The sequence below is a fragment of the Pezoporus occidentalis genome, unplaced genomic scaffold (genome assembly GCF_034315485.1).
Source record: "Pezoporus occidentalis ecotype Australia unplaced genomic scaffold, CSIRO_AGI_Poc_V1 ctg94, whole genome shotgun sequence".
Taxonomy (NCBI): Eukaryota; Metazoa; Chordata; class Aves; order Psittaciformes; family Psittacidae; genus Pezoporus; species Pezoporus occidentalis.
The window spans coordinates 681,005-704,915 of NW_026916304.1; the positions used below are offsets into that span (position 1 = coordinate 681,005).

Sequence of the window (23,911 nt, forward strand, 5' to 3'; positions counted from 1 at the left end):
TGCCTCATTCATTCACTTCATTTAGTTAAAAGCAGAGATTTTGTGTGTTATCGATATTTCCTGGTATTTTAATTTGTTCAGCTTGGTAATTTCCACTGTCCTGCTGGCATTTTGATTGCTCTATTGTCCAACCTCACGCTGTATGTTTTTGTCAGCAGTTTCAGGTTCTCACAAAATGCCAACAAAGTCTCTGGTATCTAGCTAGCATTTACTGCTGTTGAACTGGCCAGCTGGCATTCAGGCTCCCCTCTTAGTTTAAAGTTCACGCTTGTGCAAATGGCACTGAAAGTTAATTTGTGCTCTTTTGTAGTGCATCAAAGCCTACACAAGAGTTGCAAAATCACATTTTCCAAGCCAGTTTGTTCCCCTGATGGGATGCATTTTTACTGTTTGCTATTGTAAGCAAGCTTTGGCAAAACAGCTTTCTTGCCAATGCAAAAAGATCCTGTATGCGAGACAATCACCAGCAGATTTGTCTTCTCTGCTTTGTGCTAATGCATTTATGTTTGCACAAAATTCTTCCTTGTCTGTGCAAACATCTCCTTTCCTGAGTGGTTAATGGCTCCTGCTTCTGCTCCACTGATGGCTGGCCTTGGCTTGTTCACAGCAGCTCTGCATTGCTGCAATGCTACTGCACCAGCTCTCCTGGTCTCTCTATATCCGTGTTTTAAGTTCAGATCAGTATACCTTTGGAGGCCTGATTATCTCTATGTATTGCACTTTGGTTCTTGGAGCAGAGCAGTCTCAGAGAGCAAAAAACTGCATCCTATTTTGGATGAAATGAAAGCTGAACCTGTGCTCCAGGAGTTCACCTAAAGTGAGCTACAGCTGCTAATGGGCATTAAGGCCATGAGGCCAGACGAGAGCTGGAACACAGTAAAACCCCCTAGAATGTATGCTGTATGCATCAACTATTTCATTCTGCAACTTCATTCCTATCTGGCCTACTTGCATAGAACCACAGAATGGTTTGGATTGAAAAGGACCTTACGCTCATCACCCTGTGCCAGCGCCTCAGCACCCTCACAGGGAAGAGCTTCTGCCTTAGATCTAACCTGAACTTCCCCTGGTTCAGTTTGAACCCATCACCCCTGTCCTATTGCTACAGGCCCTGATGGAGAGTCTCTCTCCAGCATCCTTGGAGCCCCCTTCAGACACTGGAAGCTGCTCCAAGGTCTCCACACAGCTTCTCTTCTCCAGGCTGAACAGCCCCAATGTTCTCAGCCTGTCTCCATACGGGAGCTACTCCAGCGCCTGATCATCCTTGTGGCCTCCTCTGGACTTGCTCCAACAGCTCCATGTCCTTCTTACATATGTACAACTTAATGGAAACGCAGCTTCTGAGTGCTTTCATTTGAATCAGCGCAACGTCAATCTGAATTCACACATGAGGATGCAATGAACTCACGGGTTAGCTGGTTTATAGCATTTGGAAAGACAGTGAGCTGTTATTTGTTTCTTGATTGTCCATACTTGGATACCACATACATACACATAGATATTAGTCACACCATAAAGAAATATGTATACTGGTCACACATTTCTATTATATTCCATTCCATTATATTTTAGATAGGATCTATTTCTTGAGATTTTCTACATATTCTCACTGGTTTCCTTCATTTTGGAGTCTCAGGCTGTGAGAGCAATTTTTCCCAGTGCTACTTTCACTACCATCCAGTACAGTTCATTTTTACGTCCATCCGTCCATCTTTCATGCCCACTCACATGCTACCATAATCACTGCTTTCTCTTTTTCTTTCCACTCTTTTGCAAGACTCAGTCTATAGCCACAGGAGTAAATCAGTGCCTGGGGATGGTTCCTGGGAATGAGGATGTTGCCATCTATCCTAACAAAGCATTACAACGTTTTCTTGCCCACTTTTGGCCTGTGCTATCACTGTCCCAGGCAATTCCTGGAAAGGCTTTGGAAGTTGGCATGCTCCAGGAGCTGTCCCCAGCAGGCAGCCTGCCTGCAGCCAACCTACTTTGGAGACTACCAGCTTCTGATCATCAGCACAGGCTGCTTGGTGCCAGCTGGCCTAAGCACCTAGGAATATTCCTGGGCACATTGAACCTGAAAGTACAAACAGATCTCTCCTTTCTGAAGTCAGGTGCCTATAGGAATCACTTCTGATGTCAGCACCCAGGCAGAATGGAGTAAAGCAGTGTAACATCCACCTAGGTTCGATAAACGCTATTCTCTGCCATTAGGGACTTTCTGGAACTAGAATTACAAAGCAGAATGCAAAACCATAACCAGTATGTTAAAGTATGGAGTTATTTATCACGGATATTACTGCCTTCATTGGCATTGAAGGGCATCTCTTTCGTCTTATTATTTTGAAAAACAAAATGCAAATACAGCTGTAAAACCCCAAGAAAACAAACTATTTCCAGCATGAGCCAAAGTATGAGCTGTATCTTCAACCTAGATGCTCCTCCATCAGGTTTGTCTTTAAAGTAAATCATTTCTCCTTACGACAGCTACTTCCCACCACACAGAACTCCTTTACACACTCTACAAAAGGCTGCTGCAGTCTTCAATAGGAAGCTAAGCAACCTCAGGATGCTATAACATTTTCTTTTTGACACTTTAACTGGTATCACTGACACTGACATGGGTAAGGAGAGATCATAAAGTCATAATATTTTGATTCAGCTCTGTCTTATCAGGGCCTGTAGCGATAGGACAAGGGGTGATGGGTTCAAACTGAAACAGGGGAAGTTCAGGTTAGATCTAAGGCAGAAGCTCTTCGCTGTGAGGGTGCTGAGGCACTGGCACAGGGTGCCCAGAGAAGCTGTGGCTGCCCCATCCCTGGCAGTCTTCAAGGCCAGGTTGGACACAGGAGCTTGGAGCAACCTGCTCTAGTGGAAGGTGTCCCTGCCTGTGGCAGGGGGTTGGGGCTGGATGAGCTTTAAGGTCCTTTCCAACACAAACCAGTCTGGGGTTCTATGATTCTATGTGAAATACCAGCTTCAAAAAGTTAGTGTTGATGATTATTTCCATGGGAACGCAGCTTATTCCACAGAATTTGCTATCAATTGTTTTCTTTCCTAAAGAAAACTTTTCTTCAAAGTCTTTACACATTTCCCTATCAGTAATGAGCAGATCTGGGGGTTTGCTGACTCCTTTCTATAACGGTGAAACTCATCTGAGATATGCCAAATACTTGCAGGTTACAACTACTGTGTTGGAAGACACAACATGCAGACACGCTGCAGTATTTCCTGCAAGCTGAAGTCTTCCAGACTTCCACAACTGCTGCTACTTCATGCTTGCCTTTCTTTCACCTCGTAGGAGAAGGTGAATCACAGCGATAATAAATCCTTATATAGAAATATAAAGCAGAGTTAAAACTGCAATTGCTGTGGCAATTTCCATTTACCACTTTCCCTGTTGTTAATTTCTACACAAGCCGTGTGCCGTAAATGTCCCCTGGAAAATAGCTTCATCCCTTTCATGCATCCCCCATGAAAAGCAGATGCAGACACTGAGTTTTAAGCCTTAAAAGACTTCTGATTTTCCTATAAGTTGGGGAAAAGAATCTACCCCTGTAGCCAGACAAAGAAAAGCAGGTTTTGACCTTTCTCTAGAGTCTCTGATTGCTGTGGTAAGGGGTGAAGAATAATTGAAGATCCCATCAGCTATAATAGATCACAGTAAAACTTACAGTAGCCTTTTTTTCTAAAGTCTGACTGTTCTTATGTATATAAAATCCACGAGGGACACAAACAAAGCTGCACTTCTGGGCTGAGCTCACTTCACAACCAGCACCGTGGTTCCAGCATGGATCAATAAGCTACATATTATCTTTCAGGATTCCTCAACAATTTAAGAGCAGACTAACCCCACAACATGAAATATTCATCACCAGCCTGCCTCTTTTATCCAGCCCGTGTTACACCCAGTGGTCAGGGCTGAGCTATGAGGGTTACAGGTTGCACCTGAGCAGGGTTCATGGTTCTGGGCAGGGCATCCCCCAGGCCTGCACTCACAGGGCAGGATGGGCAGAGGGTGGTAAGAGGGCCACGGAGGGCAAGCCAGGAACAGCCACCATGGAGGAGCCAGTGTAAGACAGAAAGCCCTGAAATAGTTTGAAGCTCTTGGCAATGTATTTCTGAGAGACTTTCCATGGGAAAAGTTCAAGTATCGACAACTCCAATGTATTTGGGAGGGGGAAAAGTCATAGAACCATAGAATCATGGAATGGTTTGGGTTGGAAAGGGCTTTAAGATCATCCAGTTCCAGCCCCCTGCCATGAAAACACTGAGCTGCAGAACCTTCTGTCTGGGAGAATGGAGGGAAGCTATACGAGTCAAGTCCGTAGACTTCCCTACTGCCCATGTTTGCCTTCAAGATGACCATTTGGTACATTATTCACTTCTCAACAGGAAAAAGAGGGTAGCACTGCTGAGAGCAACCATGCTTTTTCTCTCTGGGTTTCCAGTGAATGGGGCCACATTTTGGGATGAAACTGATTTCAGATTAAAAAACATAGCTGTGATTTGGTCACCACCATTATTGTACTTTCATTGCAATGCTATTTAATAACTTAACACTTCGGTTTGTACGAGTAAAAACTTTCACCTCTGAACTAGAAACTGCTTCCTAAACCCAAGTAAAACCAAGTAAAAACCAAGTAAACCAAGTAAAACCTGAAACCAAGTAAAACCAAAAGACAAACATCAGAAATCAGTTTTGTACTGATTGAGCTAAAACTACATAGAGTCTGCAGCAATGTACTGACAATATGGGAGTGGTTAAGCGGATTTTTACAAGTACTGTTAAAATCAAAATCCTTCATTTTCTTAACTCTTAAAAAGAATTTTATCCCTTCATCACTGTAAAAGCCAAGTACAACCCGCATGCAATAAAACCATCCCAGCCTAATATTTTAATACAGTTGTTCAATAATTTCTATTTCTTTGCATTATTTTGACTTTATTATACTTTTCTAATACCCTCAAATATACCCATAAAACTTTACAGCCCTTTTCCAACAGCATATGGTGTGTGCTGTGAAGAGAAGCATGTTTATGAGCTGCAAGACAGGAAGAAAATTCAAGTATGCTTATGGGAGTGAGGCAAGGAGAGTTGACTCTGGTTAGGACCAGAGATTTTGGTAACTCCACTGCTGCCTCTCTTATTCTTGGGTCTCCAATTGCATTACAGAGTTATTTTGTGGTGGGCTGATAACACTGTATCCTCTCTCACTGCCTGAAACTGAAAGCAAGCAGTTTAGAACACAGTCCCTTTCACAGCAGGAACCCAGTATATCTTGGCTAAATGAGCACAGCTAGCCTTTAGTGAATTCAAAATGAGCTTTAACTGAACTAACATTTATTCCACTAGAGGTGTAGAAGCAAATACTCAGTGTACCCCGGTACCATTTAAGAACCATTTGTCATATCCTGATCCAATTCCACTCTCTTAAGTGAACATCAGTCAGTTGAGACAGGACCTAACAACGGCAGCTTACTTGTCTTTGAGCTAGATGAGCTTCAGTGTGGCTGGTCACAGTTTTGGGTTTCTAAGATGAACTTCGAGCAACAACCTCTGTGGCTGACACTGTTCTGGGGCAGAGTGACCACATGAGGTGGTCACATCAGCTGTGGGATTCAAGCATTTGGAGTCTTTTCCTTCAGCCCTGACTCCATGAAGGGGGAATCTTGCTGGAGTTCCAGGACATATTTGCAGCAGGTCTGGTCAGTATCTCACTCTTTGCTCCCTCTGGAGAAGGAATGATCTCCCTGACTGAGAGAGCATATGCTTTTGGAAACAGCCTTCTGCACCCTCGTTTGACAGTGTGTTTCTGCTTGTAAGGCTTTCATAGAATCACAGAATCATAGAACAGTTAGAGTTGGAAAGGACCTTAAGATCATCCAGTCCCAGCCCCTCTGCCATGGGCACGGACGCCTCCCACTAAACCGTGTCACCCAAGGCTCTGTCCAACCTGGCCTTGAACACTGCCAGGGATGGGGCAGCCACAGCTTCTCTGGGCACCCTGTGCCAGCGCCTCAGCACCCTCACAGGGAAGAGCTTCTGCCTTAGATCTAACCTGAACTTCCCCTGTTTCAGTGTGAACCCAGCACCCCTTGTCCTATCGCTACAGGCCCTGATGCAGAGTCCCTCTCCAGCATCCTTGGAGCCCCCTTTAGACACTGGAAGCTGCTCTGAGGTCTCCACGCAGCTTCTCTTCTTCAGGATGAACAGCCCCAGTGTACTCAGCCTGTTTCCATAAGGGAGCTGCTCCAGCCTCTGATCATCCTCGTGGACTCCTCTGGACTTGTTCCAACAGTTCCATGTCCTTTTCATGTTGAGGACACCAGCACTGCACACAATACTCCAAGTGGGGTCATTCTGAACCATACTAAGATTCTGGGCTGGAACAGGTTCATCTGCCCCAGCACAGGTCTCTAGTGCCATGCTCCAAGATCCAGATGGGCAGAGATGCCTTAGATACCTCTAAGTTCCTAAAACACATCTGGAGGCAAATAAACCCCACTCTGTGTGTAACATTCTACTATTCCCACCTCTTAGGTATTTAACTTCAATGCTTACAGTTAGGGACCACGTTCTTCCCTGTGAGGGTGCCGAGGCACTGGCACAGGGTGCCCACAGAAGCTGTGGCTGCCCCATCCCTGGCAGTGTTCAAGGCCGGGTTGGGTGGGGCTTGGAGCAACCTGGTCCAGTGGAAGGTGTCCCTGCCCATGGCAGGGGTTGGAACTGGATGAGCTTTAAGGTCCTTTCCAACCCAAACCTGCTTGGGATTCTACGATTCTATAGTATCAGGACAGTTAAGCTGGATGCTTGTAATAGACTGTGCTAAGACTCCACTGCAAAATAAACGCTCAATTGTGCACTAAAAGCTATGTTCCCAATGAGTGCTGGTTTATAAACCAATACTCATACAGCCAAAACAGTGGTCATGACTGCAGAGAGACATCCTGACAGATGTCTCTCTGAGGCACAGACAGAGGCTGGATGCGAAGGAAATGCTTTATTTAACTTGAGGCAGACTTTCAAACCTTGCAGACTGCATGTTCATCACTCACATGTTGTTATAAATACCTCTGTAAACTATTCACACTATGTAGACAAAAATACCTCAGAGCTCAACAAAAGACGAATACATTAAGTCCTATGGGAAAATGTAAACACTATGCTCTGCCTCCACCTGCTCCATCCTGGTCATTAAGCCCAAAATCCAGCAGCAGGCACAGAAGCCCACCCACAGATCAGGCATTGAAAGTCAAAACCCAAGCACTAACAAAATGTCTACTGAATGAACGACTACGCTGTGAAGGGACTCTTCATCAGGGACTGTAGCAATAGGACAAGAGGTGATGGATTCAAACTGAAAGACTTCTTGTAACAGGTAAGTTTAGAGGGTTCAGAATATCATTTATGCTTATGGAAATGGCTTGTGAGTTGTTGACAGTTTAGCAAGACATTACAGAGCAATGGTAAAAGAGGAGAAGCAGTTACATTTGTGCCTTGTGGGGTTACAGTGAGCCTCCTGATGTTCAGTTGACAACTGGAACTGTGTGAAATGGGCATTTCAAAGTGTCAGGAGTGCTCAGGGAAGACAGTGAATACCTGGCTTAGTCTTTTGGTGTGGAATTGTGAAATCTGCCTTTTGGCATGTATTTAACATTGAAAATGAGAGCACGCTCTTCAGAAAACAGTAATGCTTAGCCTCCATTCTCTACACTGCAATAATTGGGAGGATAAAAAATGAAATTAGAGTTGATATGTTCTAGAATTCAACTACTTTGAGCCCAACTGCAATCTTGAGTGATCTAAACAAAAGGACTATTTCAGTGATCCTCTTCTGGGTTTCTCAGGCATGCAGACTGTATGGAACAACAAGGGATTTTATAGCTTTTCTGTATAAATAAATCAGCAACTTGGAAGAAATATAACACAGTAATCGGAAAAAAAAAAAAAGCAAGCATTAATAATTCCAAGCAGTCAAACAGGGAAGAGAGAAAATGATGAATGAAAGAACAGATATATGAGATGACATACCCTGACCAGTAGATGGGTTATACAGTGACTTACTTGCCCCACATAGCTCCCAGTGTGGCAATGAAAAACAGAGCTGTGGCATAAAAATTACAAGGGGGCTATTTCACGAAAACCTCATCTGCTGAGTTGAATGAAGGGCAAACAAGGTCTTACCTATGTGAAGATTAAACCCACCTTCTTAATAACAGCCAGGGTAGGTGTTCTTAAACATCAACCATCCGAGTAACCAAGTGCAATCAGCTGAATGAGATCCCAAGAAATCAATACAATTCTTGCCAGGCCCCTTCGAACTATTACAGAGCCCCAATGCGCCGTGGAGCACCAGATTACAGGCTGGCTGTAATTGTTCCCTGGAACAACTCAAACACAGGTCCTGGCCCTTAATGAATTCTCTACAGCATGAATAGGTCAGCAAAGTGCAGAAATCTCTGTTCTCAACTTCCACATGCAGAAATGGTGTGACCAACAGCACTGCTCAGCTACTGGGGGCAGCTGCCCTGTGCCAATGTATGACTAATGGGCAACGAAACAAAGACATTCTTAGTCTATCTGTTCATAAAAATACCGCTCTGACTGCTGAGGCATCCATGGGGTTGGATCAAAACCACACAGGATTACAGAAAAAAACCTGCAAGGGCTTTTTATAGCAGTACAAATGGGCAAAGGACATACTCCTGTTCCTTAAGTATGACCTTAATCTTTAAGCAAAAGAAAAAAGACATTTCAATTGCATATTATTAGCTACTGTTAGCTCCAGTGGCTTATACTGAGTCACTATCAAAACACTTTGTTAGGAGGCTTCCAAGGAACCCTATCGTGCAGCTAAAATGCTGGAAAGGGCCATAGGCCTGTGCAAATCTGACAGGAAAAGTCTACCAGCCCAGCACATACTCCTGCAACCCGAAATTTCTCCCAGCAGTACTTAGGCTTCCTGAATTCAAGCTTTACAAGTCTTTCCTACTTTTAATTCAAGCTTTAAAAGTCTTCCCCACCTTTAATCTCAGCAACCCAGCACGAAACCTCTACCATTTCTACAAAGAGGCTTTCCTTCCAATCAGGGTAATTTTTCTCTTGCTTTTCCTGAACAATTCCCTTTCCTTTCTCCTATTCAAGTCATCAGTCTTGGTGCAGTTCTCACTCTACAACATCAAATCCCCCTCTCTCAATTGATTGCAAACGTCAAATATTTGTAGACCACTGAGTTCTTCTGTTTACACACATCATTTAGGCAGGACATATGGACACATAAGAGTCTGAGCTTCTTTAGCCTCTCCCCATAAATCACTGCTTCTAGATTCCTTGTACTTACTTCCTAACTACACTTAGGGCTGTGCTTAAGGGCCAAATCTGTTCCTAAGAGAATTAAGAGAAGCTGTAGCTACTTCTTTTTCTCCAAACTAGCACAAGAACACAAGTCTTGGCAAACAGGCTGAAAATGAATACCCAGTCTGCTATGACGAATACCACACACTTCATTTTGTACCTTCCTTGCACAGAGCACTGTGGCCCACAGAGCACCTTGCTATCCAAGGAAACAGCCTGCTTAGATAAGAAGTTTAAAGGGACCAAAGAAGCTAAAAGCTCAAGTCTTTACATGCACATCAGTAATGTGTCTGTGACTGGTACCATAAAGAAAATAGGAATACATAAATAAAAGTAGGTTTTACTAGTAATAGCTACCTGTAGATACAGAAGAGACATTTCTGATTTCACAGATGTTTCTAAGCCATCTGGATGCCTGTAGGATATAGCCTGCAACTCCGTAAGACTACATCTCATATAATATCAAGCTTTTTACCAGTGCTTTAAGAATAAAAAGACAGTTAGAAGTACTGCTTAGAAATATACAATAATGTTAATAAATGACTTCTCTCACTAGGGGTAGGTTCTAGAGGAAGAATTTCCTATCATCAGGTTCTCAGACTAGTAATTACAGCTTGCTTTTTGAAAGGCACAACCTTGCTTTCAGGGATGCAATTTGCATCCAAATCTGCACTTACAAAATCAGGGAGAAGAGTTTTGCACACATAAATTAATTGCTGGATGTATTTCCTAGTGCTTGAACTGCAGACAATTAGCTATCCATCACTAGTGACCAGGGCTTTACTCAGCAAGGACACAAAGAATAAGGCCCTGCAAACAGTACCAATCCCGTGCATGCTGCAGTGTCTTAAACATCCCCAAACTCCATGACAAAGAAAAATCTCCTTGGCAGTAAAAGCTGGTACAGAACTGCAGGTTGGAGAGAAAGAGGGTGGAGAGGGAGAGGGAAAGAGAGAGACTGATTTGCTCTCAATGAATATGAAAAAGCTGATCTCTGCCATTGAGGAAAACTCTTGCACCAGCGAACGCTGACTGATTGCAATGAGGAATGCTTTATCACCAAGATCCAGACACCCTTTCATATGGTGATTATTATTCCTGTCATGACCCTCTGGTCATCAAGCCGCAGTGGCTTTTGTCACAAAACAACTATCCAATAAGGCATAATCTAGGAATAAGCCTGTAGCATAATATCTTCTACTTGCTTATACACACAGTGGGAAGAGACAAATCTTCTTCCTGTGAGTTATTACCTGCTCTAATCCACTTTGGAAAATAGCAGCATTCCCTTAATTTTGTGAAGCATGTAAACATATTTTTCACAAGACACAGCTACCTGAATAGCTCAGCCCACAGCTGAAAGCAAATCTAAAAGCTCTCACAGGTAGTAACAATCTAACTTCACCAGAAATTAACTATTCCCGTTAAAACTTGGTAAGGGCATGCACTTCATAAGGCTGAACTGTGTTTAATTACATATTGTCTTCTACAGACCTGAGGTCTGGCCTGATTTCTGATGCTATTCTTGGAGCAACAGCTCTGACAAACAGAGGTAACACATATACAAACGCATATACAAACAGCACCTATCAGCATTAGCTGTTTCAGTCCCTACGCAATAAAACACTGCTGACTTTTTCAGAACAAAGATATTTTACATTAATGCCACTATTGTCCACATTATTATTATTAATTATCCAACCCCAATATTCTGTACAATGCATTTAACCTTGCATGCATTATTTCTCCAGCTTTTCTAATTCAGCTCCTTGAGCAAGGGGCTAACACAGCAGTTGCAGACAGTGGGCACTGTGTTGAAAGCATCCAGGGAAAAAGGGTTGGGAACCCCTGCTCTGGGAGCAGATGTGAGAAGCCATGTTTGGCCATGCAGGCCGGTTCTTTCTATGTCTTTTCTGTCCTTATTGTTTATGCAGATAGCTTTACACAGGGGCTGTTTGGAATGGTTTCATCCACCCAGCAAGCCTAACCCCGAGTAACAAATACAACAATACACATACAACTGTAGAGAATGAAAAATTAATGGTGTTCGAGGAGGATGATGCACAGAGACATTCTGTGTGACACTGGGGAGGAAGTGGGGGGTAAGTGCGCATGGTTAATATGAAAAGATGTCAAAAAAAGATGAAGCATAATAATAGTGCAATTTATCCTTGCTAAACGCACTGCGCGGTGCTATAATTAAATATGAAAACCTAAATTTATCTCTATGTTCGGCTGTCATTAACTTAACAGGGAGTGCACATGTTCTAATCTAATGGCTGATTTTTTTCTCCATGTGCAGCATATTAAAATGTATATTAGCCTCAAGGTGCATAAACACAAAATAATAGACCAAAGGTTTTGGCCTGTGGAGAGAAAAAACCCATGCTCAAAGGCCGTCAAGTAGCTGGTGATGCAGGGGAGACACTCACTTAGCCTCATTAAGCCAAAGCTCTCTTTTGCTTGTCTTTTGTTCTGCATGACAGCAGCCTCTTTGTTGGATAATAATTCATTCCAAGTTCGTTCCGAGCTACCGAAACTGGTGAACTGTGGCCATTTTAATGAGCAGGATTGGTGGTATGCATAAACTGGGAGCCACGTGGCCTGGGCAATCACAGAGCACCGCAGCCAGCAAAATGAGATACTGTCGAAATCACAAATTTGTCAAGTTGTTTTTGGACAGGGGATTCTAATAAGCACTAAAATATGCACCTTATTACTCTGCATCTGCCAGTCAAAGAGCACCGTAATGAATGCATGCTGCAGGGTATGACCAGGCCCTTTCCCCAAGTAAAACAAACCGCAGAGTACACAAAAAGAAAGATGTATTTTTGGCACTGCCTGGATGCGTTGGGTTGGGTGTTTTAAACCTTTTGCATGAGCAGTTGGATTTTCCTGGCTTCGTGTCCGTTGCCAGCGGTGAATGCACTAAACCCGCCACTGCCAAGGAGTTAAGGTGAAGACATTGTTCCTTAATAGCCACGTTTACTGGCTGTGAATATGGAACTTTAAACTCGGTGCTTGAAGCACATTTAGCATAGAGTACACATAAAAACCCACAAAGATGAAACTACTTTAAACTCCCTTTAATAATCCCACTTCCTTTTGTTTTATCCATTTCTGCTGCAAATGGCTTCACCGTTAGGAAAAGATCTATTTTCTGTAACAACCTGCAGTCCCTGTGAGGAATAGCACTGGAGATAATCACAACATAAACTTCCATAATAGACCAGTTAGGGGGAAAAAATAATGTTAGGCAGGGACTTTCTTCTACAGATCGTTCAGGCTCGTAATTGTTTTCAGCTTGCAAATGCTGGGAGGTTCCCATAGTATCCTAAACCAAGAGGTTTCTTAATCAATACAGGCTTACCCTGAAGAGGCTATGCCTGGCAGAGAGCTGTATTTCAGGTGCAGGACTTAGCTAACGGCAAAAAGGAGCAAACAGCCCCCAGATATTTGTTTTTTCACCTCTGACTCTTCTTCAGAACTGCTCAGGCGAGATGGGAAAAAGGGTTTCTTCATCAATGTTAATTTGATTATAGCAATCTCTCTACTACCATGCGCCCTGTATTTCTGGACATGGCCACAGATACTGCTTTCTTCTGGGTTCTTTATGCAGTGCTGGAAACAAGGGGACAGTTTTTTACCATACTGGACAAATATACCTTCCTAAACAACAAGGAACACTTCCAATAAGATCAACCGTGAAAACCTCTGCTCAGTGCAGGCAGTCAGAGGTCTTGAAGAATGTGAAGGCAGCCAAAGCTTGGTGCATGCATTGCAGTAGTGTTCCTGCACGGCTGGGAGTTCCCGTTTAGTTTATTTCTTTAATAGAAGAGCTAATTTAACATTTTGTATGAGATCTTGAAGGTAGAGCAAGGTTTCTTCTCTGCCATACCAAAGGCTATTTAGATTTGACTACAATCAAGTTAGGATTAGGTTTGTACTCTTCATAAGAAAGAAGGGCACATTTTAGTCTTACTGGGAAGACCATGCACTCAGGGAACAAATTAGCTTGCTAAATACAAGGTGATGAGAATTCTCACTGAAGTTCATACATTGCGCATCGGGATCATTCTCTCATCAGTCTGCTGGTATAAACCACCTTCAATAAATGTGTTTGTATCAGACATGATTTTAACATTTTCAATAGAGCACAATCTTAACAGCTGAGGAGGAGCCGCAATGAAAACAAGTTTGGGCTGTGTTTTGGCTTTGGGTTTTGGCTATTTCTGGAAGCAAGATGCTTAAATTCTTATTTTTAATTCTTTTTCTTTTAACCTTTAAATATGATCAAAGAAATGTCAGGTTTTGCAAAACTGGTGCTGAAAGCAAGGTATGAAACATCCATATACATTTACATATATACCCACACCTACACTGCCCTATTTTTAATGCCTAGCTACCTGGCGTGTACAGAGGCCACTGCATTAAGTACAAGTTTTATAGCTGACATTAGGTGGAAGTTTATGCAGGAGAACACTATAGTGCTTCTGTGAGCACCAGCGGACACCTGTGCATTCTGGGACATAACCACTTCAGCTCTCTGCAGTAAGATCAGTGAGCAACGACAAAAGAGTCCTGTAACAGATAAGGTGACACAGGAGAGCAAATGGTACCTCTGGGGAATACTGTACCTATGTAGGTACCAGGTGCGAACAGAGTGATCTTTATCACTCTGGTCATGTATCTTCCTGAGAAACTCAGGAACGTTATTTTAAGCCATAGCTTTGTTAATTCTGGATTATAGGGGTACTACCTGTGCTCTTCCCTCTTATGCAGCAACCCTAATAACTGTGGGTGATAAGACCGTGCCCTACATCTTAGCTGTCTTCTTGATCACATCATGCACTTGATCTCAGTCCTAAATTCATGCTGAGGTTAAGTGTGCTTTTACAAAAGGTCTTCCTTGAGGGACCCAGTGAGCAGCAGTGTGGTGTCACCATTACCTTGCCATTCTCCCACTCAGTGGCAAGCTTTGCAAGCTGAGATTATAGCTGAGAGAAGCTGACACGTTTTATTCCATTCATTTCCTGGAAAGGTGATTTAGAGGGGATGTTAATGACAGTTATCTGTGTCAAGGCTTAAAATGTCAGGTCCTCCCCCAGAAAAAAAAACAACCAAAACCAAACACAAAACTAAAGCCATCTAAAAAGCAGTGAGGAAGGAAGCCCAAAAGGCTGGCTTTGTCCACCTTGGTAAGTCTGACACAGCATATGGGCTAGGACTCTCTTTGGAGCAGTTACGGGTAAGGCTACAACCACTGTTTTCCATAGCTCCACCAATTCCATTTGTCCATGGAGCTGGTGGAGCTATGAAAAACAGTATCACCCGGTTGACTGGAAGCCACAACTCAGGTTAGCACTTCTAGGTGGGAATCTGACTGCTATTACAGGTCACATTTTGGGCAATGGCAAGTATTGGCTATCAGCAAATATCTACAAGCTGGCTCCGAGGTGATAAATTTGGGGTTCATATACCAAAAACTGCATTCCGCAACATTCTGCCCTGCCTTGGAATTGGTTGGACTGGATGATCTCCAGAGGCCCCTTCCAACACTGACGGCCCTGGGATTCTATCTTAAAATTATATGATGGAAAGTGTTAGTTTCATTAATTCAGAAGCATGAACAGGTACTAATCAACATCATTCTCTTTTCCAGCCAGAAGCTGATGTTTGCTGTTACACTGCTTATTACAGAACACTATTTAGCACACTATTTTTCTTATTCTTTCTGTTTAGGGAGGAAATTATTGTGATAAATGTAATAACTGACAGTGATAACCATTCACTTTGTCCTTTATCTGGTGACTGCATGGCAAGACAGCTTCAGTTTACCATCATGTGTACCACTGGGAAACAAACATTTACTTTTTAGTCTGGTCATCAAATGCTACAAGGTTTCATTACAAAACTCTCCTGTGGCAATGTTCTGCACACAGGATCTGTTTGATGCTGAAACCAGGACAGAAAATGAATTATCAAAAGAGTAGTGCACTGCTGTATGAAAATATGGGTTTTCATTCAATAATGTACTGCGAATCAGAATAGATGCTATTATTATGAACGTACTTAGCTGGGAATAGGATTCGTCCTAACTCTGTAATATATTCAAAACTGGGAGAGGCTCAATGAATTTTTATACAACCAGAAGGCAAGTGGCTCTTGAGGCTGGTGAAAAGAATCCTCCCTCAGTTCCTTCTCATTGAATTGTCAATTGCCTGAACCCCTTATCCCTGTGATTCTCCATTAAAATAAACAGGAATTTTATAACAAAATGGAGAGTGATTCCTTTATATTTTTAACATTTACTGCACCAAAAATATTGACAAATCAGAATTAGTGTTTTTGCCTTCCTTTTCTTTGAATGCAAAAGTTCATCAGGATTTTCTGTTTAGCTCCTCACAAGGTTTTACTAAAGAAGCTGCGTTTCATCTCCCACTAAGACCAGGAAAACTTGGATAGCACCTTCTAAGCTTTTAAAATCATAATGCAAGATGACGGCCCTCACATTTTATTCCATGGATAATATATACTTCCCCACCCATCACTTTTATCGACGATAACATATACATAACATCAACAGGCTATCGTCTCTTTTCCAACAGAGTAAGGACATGCTTTTTAGTGACTGTATGTTAGAAAGGGGATCAGAAGTGAGTGTTATGACCTGCTGCCAAGCAATCTAGATATCTGTGTTTGAAACTAGAGGAAACTCCAGTACCGAACTAAATTTACCAGGCACAAGTACATGAAACCCAATATTGATAATAATTTATGAAAGTAAGAATACCGATTCCTATAATACTGCAAACCTAGTTTATGATAACATAATTACTTACACTAATAACACTGCTTAGGCACAGTCTTGCTAATTATGATACTATAAATATTAATGATATCAAGCCTTTGTATTTGATTGCCCCTGGTAGGATCATTTATCATGGTATTTCCTTTTACCTGTGTTGTATTATTTTCCTTCCTTTCCCCTTGAATGCTCACTCGTGGACAAACCCATCCTAAGCGTATGCCTAAAATACATCACTAACTTCTCAATGGTGCAGCGTGGTTAACTTTACATGTTATTATTTAGTAGCAACGATCCAATGGTATAAGTCGGCGCTAACGGGAATCAAATATACCACCAGTTATATTCTGTATGCCTTGTTCCTTTTAAATGCCTAACAGAGCCAGCTAGACAAGATTACACAGGGCTTTGTTTTCCATTCTTTTTCATGTGACCTGTTTCAAGTTAAAATTCCTTTGAATTATTAAATGCTTCCTTAAAGTGCCTTTTCACGCTACCTATTTAAAAGTTAATTATTGATGTAGTGACAAGTGGAAACGACTAAGAATTAGAATTATTTTTCCCTCATTCAAAAGGACATAAGAAACATCTTTGACAAGGGGTGTCTCTTTAGTAAAATGCAAAGGTAATCCGAAATAGAACACTGAATGCAGCTTTAAAGAAGAACTACAACAAATCTCTGTTACATGATTTGGAAATGCTGTGGATGCTTCCACAGGTGTTAAAGGAAGGAAGTTTAGATGCAACCCTTTGAGCCTGGTTTAACTGCTTAACATAAGCAGATGAAAATGAAACTGCTTGTATCTTGGTTTATTTCTAAGCAGCGCATTATCCAGAGCTTTAGGAATAGGATTGTCTTTTCTCCTCAAAGGTAATGTTATGATTTTCAGAGCTCCACAGAGAACAACAACAACGCGGGAGTCTCTAATCTCCTGCTAAATCCAACTCCAGTCATCAGCAACAGTAAGTGGAGATTTGGAGGTGCCTGACACTCCAAATCCTATTCTTTTGTAATTCTTTACTTTTTACAACATTTTCAACAGTGTTCTATCAGAGTTTTGGAAGGATAATCAATAGGCATGATGTATCACTGATATCAGTCTTCAAAGTGAGCCCCTCTAGTAACTAGAAACAAAAGCTCAGCCTCCCTGCTGTGCAGGTATTTTGCTTAGAGCAGGAGCAGTAGGGCATCAGTAGGAAGCCAGTTACACCTCCCTGCTTCTCAGCATGGATGAGCCCGTGTCCTGGTGGAGGGGTGAGCAGCACGGGCATAGCTGCAACCCACTGCAGCTGGCAAATATCTCCAGAGATGCTTTTGTAGCAGGTAAGTACCACAGCAGACAAGAAAGGCAACCCAGAGGTTAGAGTTTCAGAGAGACCATAGTTTCTGTTCCTATTCCACCACATACTTTCAGGGTTTTAATGATCTTGCATTATTTTGTGTCACCATTCCTCATTCTGCCTTGCAGGTGGGTTGGGAGTCAGCACACGTGAAGGACAATGAGATACTCAGGTAAAACAACCAAAGAGCCACTCCTGATCCAGTCTTCCCATTAACTCCTGGTTTGTGACAAGCTCTCTTGGCTGGTCAGCTCCAGTGCTGGCGAATTTTCCTATATCCTCACTGGAAAACCCAGGTGCTTCTCGCCCAGTGTTAGTATCAATGTGGATCAAGTTGATCTTCATTAAAACAAGCAGCTCCAGACCTTGTTCCAATACATTTGTCATTTTACATCCTACACTTTCTTTGTGTTTTTAAAGACCTGGTGTTATGAATGAAGGGGAGAGATCATATTTATAGTACAAATGTTATTCTGTATCAAGTCCCTTCAATTTGTCTTCTTAAGCTGCCCTCAGATGCTTGTTTTACTTGGAAGGAAAAAGACTTGGTGACTACTTGTGACAGCAGAGGTGTTTAACCAAGAAGCAGAAACTGCATACAATGGTTATGAAATTGCATCCCAATCAGTGTCACTATGCAGGAATGGCAGTCAAACAACATACCTGTCCCATCAGATCAGCAATACTAGGTACTGGTTTTCCTTTCTGGTGGCGCATGGTTGCAGGGCTCTGTCCATTCCAGTCTTTGAGCTCCTCAATGCTTTTCAGGTAAAGCAGAGCTTGCAGTCCAGTGCAGTAGTCATCGATAACAGTGAAATCCTGATTCTGGATTGCACTGCACACCTGCAAAACGTCAGTCCATTATCAGCAACATCCTGGCAAAGGAGCATTCGGTATTAACAAACTCTTTGGATTTACTCATTATCAGAGGAACCTTTCTGCAACTCCACTGGGAAAGAATGACAAGAATTCAGGGTATGAATTGGCTGCTTAGTCTTATGCTATAATACCACCACTGCAGTTCAGTAAAAGAAGGACTCAATAACACTAGCTATGCTTGGGTTTTCTAATCACAGCCCTTAGACCAGACCAGAAGGCTGTTCAGAAGGAAGCCTGCAAGCCCAGCCCCAAGTGTGCCTTCTGGGGTGCTGATGCTGAGCATGCCAAAGACAAACCACCCCAGGCCTCTCCCTGCAGACAGACAGTGGTATTCCCCAGCCTGCTCTGCTCAGGATGCACAGACATATCTAGTTAGGTCCCAGTCAAGCAAATCACAGAACCACAGACCTGTTGAGGCTGCAAGGTATCTCTAGACACTGCCTTGGCCAACCTCCCACTTCACAGAAGGGTCAACTAGAAGAGGATACCCAAGACTGTGCTGTCAAGGTGTGAGTATCCTCAGGGACTGCACAACCTGGCAACAGGAATCGGTGTTCATCCTCCTTTGCAGCTTTTACTCCTACTTAAATGGAATTTCCCGAGTTCCTGTTTGTGCCCATTGCTTCTTGCCCTTTCACTGCATACTGCTGAGAAGAATTTAGCTCCAATGAAAATGTCTCAGCAAGCAACACCCATGAAGCTGACCCGCTAGTACGGGTGAGCATTGCCAGGTATAGAACAGGACGGTCCCCTTCTGCTAATCCCCATTTGCCATGCAGTGGTACTGGGAGGCCAGGCCACTTAGATGCCTTAGACAGCAATATATCTTTATAAACACATCAGACAATGATTCCTGACCTGCAGAGCTTAACATGTAAACACAAAACTACTGAGAGCAGGTAATAACTGGCCATTTATACATGTATAATCTGTGTATATATATACGTGTGTATATGTATGTATACATACATGTATAATCTGTGTATATATATACATGTATAATCTGTAGATATATGTATATATATACATAATCTGTGAATATATATGTGTACATATATGTATATATACATGCATAATCTGTATAACTGGCCATTTATAGAGATCCTTCTGGACCACTTTGTGGGTTCTAACTCAGATTTAAACCCAGAGAGATGCAAACTGACAAGTGCATAAAAAAATCCCTGACTCTTCTCTGAACACCACCTCATTAGCTAAACTCTAATCATCCATCAGTGACGAGGTGCAGGGCTGGTTGAGTCCCATTCATTGTCAGTCCCTGGAAAGGCTCTGAAATTCCAGATGTGTCAGCGTTTGCAGAACTCTGATTCAGCTTTTCTTCTAAAACCTAAAAATAATACTCCTGGTAATACCTACACATACACACGTAATGAACACCACAATGAAACAGCCACCTTTGTTAGAACATGAATATGTGCACACGCACAGACACATCCACACTCCCTGGACATGAAAACACACCATGAATCATAACTTTGAGACTTAAAAAATATATAAGGAGATATATATAATTGTTTTTTCCAGTCTCAGGAATGATTATACAACTTGCAGTCCTGAAGACAGGTACCCATCACATTGTATAATACCACATCCTATGGCTGTAGAAGGGAAAATAAGGGCAAACTATAAAATAAGCACAAGAACATCTGCTATGCAGTGCATTTACATCACCCAAAGTCTGTTTCTCTTGAGAAACAGTGTGGGCATGAATTAGGTCTGTTGTAACTTCCACAAACCTCAAGGCTTTGCTATTTCCAGAGCAATTATAAAGAACATCCTCACAATAATACAAGTTATTTAATTGTAAAACTCAACTGTTGCGTATTTAAACCAGGATTTCTCTCTGTTTTCAGTGCAGGGGTAAGGCTTTCATTAGCTGTTCTTAAAACTACAAAAAACTGAAGGAAAAGATACAGTTAAAAGCCATGTTATGTCACTTGAAACAAGTTCAGGCACTGTTGTCAAAACCCTGCAATGCTTTGACAGCATATATACGCATGAGATCCACTGGAGGATACCTGTAATAACCTTATAAATAAAGAGGCTTTTACTGTTTTCCATCTGGTGGTGCAGTGTTATGAACTGCAGCCATATACAAATGATCAGAAGATGATACCACTCTAAAAGCCAACATTTGCTCCCTGTGAGTCTATGGGCACTGGCTGCCTTCCCTGGAAAGCCAAAGAGGCTCCAGAACGGAAGGGAAAATGCAACTCTTCAAAGAAAAATGTAAATATCATCACTTAAAATAGCTGTTATATGAAATGGAAAGGCTCAGAACCAGAATTAGTGCTTTCAGACAATCCTCCTCTCCTGTAGCAGCCTTATGACGATGGTGGTAAATGGCGTGGAGAATAAACCAAAGACATGCCTTTCACTGATTTCAGTGTGATAAAAGCAAGTGCTTATGCTTATGGGCCTTTCCTGGAACAAGAGCTATTCAAACATTAACACCTATGAAACTAACAGAAAGAGTTTTGCCATGGTTTTGGCCAAACATTCCGAGCTTGGGAATTTCTTACATTACACATATCAGATGTGAGGTTAAGGCTTACAGTATCTCCCATGAATCAGTGTAGAAGCCTTTGCTGCATTTCAGAAGGTGGTGAACAAAGTCAAGCTAAAACCCTGACCCATCAGCCATGACAATTTCTACACCACAGGGAGAGGTTTTTAGCATCATCCCTGGCTGCCTCAGCATCACCAGTTTAAATGACACTGTGCTCTCTTTTCAGCACGATAGAAGCGGCAGGACAGTAAACCAGGTAAGAATCAAAGTCACGCATCTGGAAACATCGCAGAAGAACTGACTTGACCCATCTCCACACATCATTAATGTTCCCACTTCACTCCTGCTGCTTACACTGGGAATAGGCATGCTTCCCCTCCCTTGCAAAGCTAAACGTCCAGGTCTTGCTCACACTGATTAGAGCAGCAGCATGAAACTGAACTGCAGCAAGCACTGCCCACTCAGCTCCTCCCCTCGGCATCAGGCTTTTATTAAGCAGTCATTTAATCCCAGACTGGTTTGGGTTGAAGGGACCTTAAAGCTCATCCAGTTCCAAGCCCCTGCCATGGGCAGGAACACCTTCCACTAGAGCAGCTTGCTCCAAGCATGGCAGAGATGGCATCTATTTAAGATCCTTTGATCCCAAATGATCCAAGTGAATCTTTGTAAATTAACACTCATCTATTCACTGACCCAGGCTTTCACCTGAAACATAGGATCACAGTAACAACTAGTTTGGTAAAAACCTTTATGAGCATCAAGTCCAACCTTTACATTTAGGTAGGAAGTAGCTTTTTCTTCTTTGGAGGACAAGAGACAGGCCCTGTGAGTAAACTAAGTGACAGAGTGAGGTCCAGACCACAATGAAGCTGTTAGCTGTCCTCCTGTCTGTGTCTGTCTCTAGCTTTGGACCAGGACTTGGGCTAGAAGAGAAAGGTGCTACATTTTTAACATATATTATTCAAATTGCACTAATATACAAGGAGATCATTTTGCATTAGCTTGGTTTTACTGCTCTGTAGAACTCTTACAATCCCATTTTTAACATCTGACCTCCTCCCCTTTTGCCCCAGGGCAAGACTCCAATGACTGCCCCTTATATCCCAAAAGAGACAAGCGGGCCAACATGCTATGTCCGATCAATTATATCATGCTCTCAGTATTCCTGAAATCTAAACACGTCCAGTATGAATTGCAACCGTAGGTTACAATTCTAATCTACACAGACATGTCTGAGATGCTTAAGGACACAATGCCTGCTTTGCTGCTGGTAAATCAAACATACACCAAATGATCTCACTGTGGAATGGGGATGCAAAAACGAACTAAGGGTCTAACTAAATCTGTTCTGCAAAATGCAACGATGGGAGAGGCATGCAAAGGTCCCTGCTGATGTCCTGCATGAGAAATGGCCCGTTTGCTCTCTTACTAAATAAACACAAATACTGAGTCCAACTTTGTCAAAGGATGCAGAGCCAATGCAAACCTTACTTGAGGAACTGGAGTAAGCTGTCAGGAGATTATTATGGTGTAAAAAGGATTCTGCTGGTGACAGGATTTTCATTAATCACTCACTTTGATCTAAAACTTTTAATTCATGTATTTTGAAGAAGAAGATCATTACTGGTGACAGGTACGACCACACTGCTTATAGAACACTGTAAATGCCTTTGCAGCAGAATCATTACACAACAGAGAGATGGCGATTCCTGAAGTCTTTACTGAAGCAAACTGCTCTGTGTCAGACCCTTTAGGTTCTGTCCATAGTCTCTGTTTCTAGGAGCAATGGGAAAGATTGCTCCAGAAAACTTACCTAGACATTGCATTTTGGTTTTGTTGCCCAAAACTGGATGTGGTTCCTGACCAAATTTTGGCATATCCTGGGGGGTCTGTGTGGAAGACCTGTGCTATCTGTGCAGAACATGGACAATGTAGCTAAGGCATTTCCAGCCAGATCATTCACTAAAGCAATTTCTGTTCAAAGATGTGCTTGCGTTTTCTCACTGGGGGACGTTGCAGAGGAGAAGACATTTTCTCTAATCCTAGAAAGAGGAAACAATGCACCCCTCTCCATGCACTGCTCTGTTTCCTTTCTCTTACCCCACTACCTTCAGTTTTTATATAAACTCATTATTATATGATGAAATCCCAGCTGGGCAGGTGATGGTTGGGAAAATGGTGCCAAAAATGAACCTATTCCCCACCTGCATTCCCTCTATTCCATCAATAGCAGAGATTTCAGCAGAGGAGATGAAGATCTAGATATGCTTGTATCACTTCTTCCCTTCACTACTTTTAACTAACACAATGTAGTGTGTGTATAATCTCATGTACTGCTAGTTCACCATAAGAGGCTGGAGCAGGGCAGAGAATCCAGCCTGTTTAATAACATGTTGCCTTGCAATGAGTGTTAAGTATTCTTGGTGTGACTAAATCTGTGGGAACAAGAATGCTGCAGTGTTTGGCAGCAGCCACGGTCCTATTCAGAATTGACTGAAAGCATTACTAAAATCCTTTGCCAAGAATGAATCTGTGATAAGGACACAATAGCTTGGGGAAAATGTTAGTTTTTACACCCCTCTGAAATAAACATTTCTCTCTGCAGAACCTGGGTGTAAAACAATTGTCAGTTCTGGAAAACAGAAGGAACAGTACGGAGGCAAATGGGTGGCAACGATACACAGCCTACAAGTTAGAAGATTGATGGGTACAGATTTGTATACACAAACACAAATCACATCGCTTGACTGCTCTACCATATTAGTTTCCACTTGTAGCTGTACAGCATCAAAGGGACATCACTCATGTCCCCATATATTGCATTTAGTGGTAATGGAAAGGACTACCAAAAAAAAGGAACCCAGAAAAAAAAAAATCAAAGCAAGAGTTTCTAAGTAGTTTCCTGGCAATTGAGACAGAGGCTCTTTCATCTGTGCTCTAACTGTGGCAGGGCATTGATTTAAACTCCTTCTGAGATCTCAAATGCTTTTATATTCTT

General features: G+C 42.3%; 1 protein-coding gene across 2 annotated transcripts in view; it reads right to left on the minus strand.

Annotated features, from left to right (window-relative positions):
* DPYD (dihydropyrimidine dehydrogenase) overlaps nucleotides 1-23,911 on the minus strand; it is a 357,309-nt gene that overhangs the window by 26,082 nt on the left and 307,316 nt on the right. For both annotated transcript variants that reach the window (XM_062606149.1, XM_062606148.1), the window contains exon 20: nucleotides 18,171-18,350. In XM_062606149.1, the coding sequence (XP_062462133.1) occupies nucleotides 18,171-18,350 (180 nt within the window). The remainder of the gene's footprint in view (nucleotides 1-18,170; nucleotides 18,351-23,911) is intronic.